Here is a 4,248-nt window from a genome sequence, read left to right as displayed (position 1 = left end):
GGGGAACCCTCCGCCCCCCAACCCCCACCCCTTAATAAGCGACAAAAGAAAAGGCCACAAGGAAAGGGGTTGCACACAAGAGAAAGAGAGAGGATGGGAGTGGAGTGTGGAGAAGGGTAAACGGAAAGGCATTGAGTGGGGAAACAAGGTCTAAGGAGTGAAAATGTGCGCAAGAAATCAAATAAATTGAAGTGAAAACAAATAGCCCTGAATGTTGGTCAGGGGACACGCGGGGGGCGTGGGCAAAAAAGGGGCTCAACATTCCATCAGAAGCCCACAATAACAACTCTCCGGCCGCCACTGCCACTGCCACTGCCGCTGCCGCTGCTGCCTTATTTATAAATTAACAGTAACAATTTTTCCCGCCGGACATACACTTAAAAATTTTTGTGCATAAAAGTTTAATATTTCTCCTCCCCTCGCAGTTTTCGCTTCTTATGCTTTATACCCTTACCAGGGAAGGTATGATGAGAGCCATAAAGTAGACAAAAATATAAGAGAGGGAGAATTGCTAATGGAAATATGCAAATAGATCTTTTACTTTATGGGGTTTTGCGGGTTGATGTTTCATAGAAACATCATAGTTTATGGGGCTGTTCCTCTACTGAGAAGCGGCGCATGGAAACAAATAAATACAAACAAATATCCACCTCGCTGCTTTGCAGGTTCGTGCACGACGAAAGCCGAAGAGAGCGGCTGATCTGTCTGTGCGCCTAATACATATAAACGTCATACCTGATGGAGCGACTGCGAGGCGACTGAGGAACGACTGCGAGGCGACTGCGTAACGACTGAGGAGAGGCTTATAAAAACAAATAAATACAAACACATACGAATCACACCTCGCTTCTTTGCAAGTTCGTGCACGTCGAAAGCCGAAGATAGCGGCTGATCTGCCTGTATGCCTAATACATACAAATGTCATACTTGATGGAGCGACTGCGAGGCGACTGAGGAACGACTGCGAAACGATTGACCAACGACTGAGAAGCTACGGCTTATGGAAACAAATAAAAACAAACATACGAATCGCACTTCGCTGCTTTGCAAGTTCCTGAAAACCGAAGAGAGCGGCGGATCTGCCTGTGCGCCTAAGCGAAGAGAGCCGAAGCGAACGAAACTATGCAAAGATTGTTGTTGCTTTTTACTTTGGTTTTTCTGCCAAAGACAGAAGCGCAGCTGTATTGTTGTTGTTTTGCTAGGTTGCTCGCTATCTCTGGCAGAAGTGGAGGGGAGTGATTAAGGGGAGTGATCAAGGCAACGATTGAAAACCGAGTGTAAACGAGGGCATGTTGGGCGTTGATTTATAGATTTATATATTCCACAAAAAACCTTTTTTTTTAATTTTTATTGCATTCGTTTGTAGAGCTGAAGCCTGTTAGAGTATCAATTTGCTCGACCTCTCTAAAGTGTGGCATTTCCTACTTGTTCTTTCCGTTTCCTTATTTTCATTCTTGTTGTTCTTTGTGTCTGTGTGTGTGTGTGTGTGGGTGTGCTTTGGCCCAGGAAAAAGGAAAAGCCCCGGACAAGGTCCTTTTGCCGTCGCTTAAGCAAATAATTTCTTTTCTTAGGCGCTCGCTTTTGCCTTTTATGCTTCGTTTCGCACCAACCACCACCCACCCAACACAAACCCCCCTGCTGGACAGCTGCAGTGGGTACAGCTGCTTCTCCTCCCACTCCTACTCCTTCTTTGGGAATCTTGCTGCTCCTCTTTGCTGGCGATACTCCCTGTTGTGCGTTTTGTTTTTAGTTGCCTCCTCCTTCGCCGCCGTCGCCATCGCGTTGTTTGGCCTGCACTTCTCACGCACACACTTTGGGGAATTTACCTAGCACTTGGTCGTCGTCGTCGTTCGCCCCCCGCCCCACGCCCCTCAAAGATCTTTAGCAAACTTAAATTTTGTTTGCTTGCAAATATTCCCGAAAGGTTGTGAAATATCATCATTCCAAGCAAACCCAACAGATCTCGAGCAACGTAAAAGATCTTTATTGATATGCACTCGGTTTACTTTGAACTGAAACTGTGGATACCCTAACAAGGAAATATATAACGAAAGCCAAACGAAATCAAGATAAACCCCTAATCAACCGTTTCACTGGGTATCACGAATGATTTTACAAAATGTTTGTTTTTTGTGCCCCCCTAAGCATGATGGAGCGCCTTTTCTCCCCCATAGAACAAAGCTTTTTTTCTTATCAGCTAAAAGCTTACCATTATACATATATAGTAGGAACCTTCAGGGAGGTCCACTCAATCAGTCTTTACTTGCGGTCCGCCATGAGAATACTTTTCGTGTTTATCGGGTCGATTTTGTTGGCTTTGGGTGGCCTACCGCTGCCCGCGGAGGGGGCCAAAATCTTGGCCACTCTGGCCTGGCCGGGACGCTCCCAGTACATCTTCGTGGAGAACTATCTGAAGGGATTGGCGGCCCGAGGTCATGAGGTCACGGTGATCAATACATTCAAGAACAAGGCCACACCGAATATGCGTTTCATAGAGGCCCTCAAAGTCCAAGAGTTTCACCAACAAATGCTAGCCGAATTGGAGGCATCCACGCTGTGGCAGGAACTCAATGCCATATCGGGACTTGAGGAAAAGATCGCGGCCTTTACCCTGGACGATGAGGCTGTCCAGAAGCTGATGAAATCTGGCGAGACTTTCGATGTGGTGCTGGCCGAAATGATTGAAGTACCAGCGCTGTACGGGATGGCACAGCATTTCAATGCCACCTTGGTGGGTTTTTCCAGCTACGGCAGCGACTACCGGATCGACAGTCAATTGGGGAATACCTCGCCATTGTCCTATAATCCTTCGATTATGTCGCCACGCACCGATCGCATGTCCTTCTGCGAGCGACTCACGAATCACTACGAATATCTAGTGGAAATGCTGCACCGCCAATTGGTGCACCTCCCGGCCATGGAGCGAATGTACAACAAGTATTATCCGAATGCCAGGCAAACGATGGATGAGGTCTTGGACTCGTTTGCCTTGGTGCTGCTGGGACAGCATTTTTCACTGTCATATCCACGCCCGTATCTGCCGAATATGATTGAGGTGGGAGGATTGCATATTGCCCACAAGCCCCAGCCCCTGCCAGAGGACATCAAGGCGTTTATCGAGGGAGCCGAGCATGGGGTCATCTACTTCTCGATGGGTTCGAATGTGAAAAGCAAGGATCTGCCCCAGGAGACACGCGATACGCTGCTCAAGACTTTCGGGAAACTCAAGCAGCGAGTGCTGTGGAAATTCGAAGACGATCAGTTGCCGGGAAAACCCGCCAATGTACTGATCAAAAAGTGGTTCCCCCAGCCGGATATTCTGGCCCAAACGAATGTCAAGCTGTTCATCACCCACGGCGGATTGCTGAGCACCATCGAGAGCCTGTATTTTGGCAAGCCCGTGCTCGGCCTGCCCGTCTTCTACGATCAGCACATGAATGTGGCACGCGCTCGACGCGTGGGCTTTGGCCTGGGCCTCGATTTGTACAACCTAAACGAGCAGGACCTCGAGGAGGCCATCCACAAACTGCTCTCCGAACCCAGCTTTGCCAAGGCCTCTGCCCAGATCTCAGAGCGGTATCGCGATCAGCCCCAGCCATCGCTGGAGCGGGCCATTTGGTGGACCGAATACGTCATCAGGCACCAGGGTGCACCGCATCTGCGTGCCACATCGCGGGATCTCAACTTCATTCAACTCTACAGCCTGGATACGCTCTTCGTACTCGTGGGTCTGCCGCTGCTGCTGGTGGCACTGCTGCTTAAAGTATCTTGCAGATTGTTGCAGGGCCGTAAGCCGAAAGGCTGTCCGTATGCCGATAAACTGAAGAAACAGTAGACACACGCTCTGTGTTTGTTTTTGTATATAGTTTATTGTTATAAGTCTTATCAGTGTTTTAGGAGCTGTTATCACTGCTGTATAACAGCTGCTCTGCTATCACTGCTGTATAGAAGCTATTCTGTTATCTCTGTCTCTAAGTTGAAATTATATTTCCTCATTCTCCAAGTATTTGTGTGTTTTTTGTATGGAAAAGTGTGTCACGCACTTGAGTCTTTGTATTATTTGTGCTTTTGTTTCTTGGGGAAACACCTCTCAAGTGTCTATTTCTTGGGTTTTGATAAGAGCTTGTTGGCTGTTAGGTTGCTGACCTTAAAATATAGCAAATATTACCACACAATGAGGTTTGAAAGTATACGCCAATAAACAGCTAGTTTATTTGTACGGAAAACTGTCTGTCTACATGCGAAGAA

General features: G+C 47.7%; 1 protein-coding gene across 1 annotated transcript; it reads left to right on the top strand.

Annotated features, from left to right (window-relative positions):
• The first annotated feature begins 2,275 nt into the window (after nucleotides 1-2,275).
• LOC6594076 (UDP-glucuronosyltransferase 2B10) lies at nucleotides 2,276-4,003 on the top strand. The gene has a single exon (XM_002019700.2). The coding sequence runs from the start codon at nucleotides 2,276-2,278 to the stop codon at nucleotides 3,833-3,835; it is 1,560 nt and encodes a 519-aa protein (XP_002019736.1). The 3' UTR covers nucleotides 3,836-4,003.
• Nucleotides 4,004-4,248: the final 245 nt, after the last annotated feature.

Source organism: Drosophila persimilis, unplaced genomic scaffold (genome assembly GCF_003286085.1).
Source record: "Drosophila persimilis strain 14011-0111.01,24,50 unplaced genomic scaffold, DperRS2 tig00003933-arrow-pilon, whole genome shotgun sequence".
NCBI lineage: Eukaryota > Metazoa > Arthropoda > Insecta > Diptera > Drosophilidae > Drosophila > Drosophila persimilis.
The sequence above is the reverse complement of the archived record's forward strand: the minus strand, read 5'-3'. Positions and strand labels throughout refer to the sequence as shown.

What these genes read in the sequence shown, in the direction of transcription:
- LOC6594076 (XM_002019700.2), top strand. Translation starts at nt 2,276, where the DNA reads ATGAGAATACTTTTCGTGTTTATCGGGTCGATTTTGTTGGCTTTGGGT.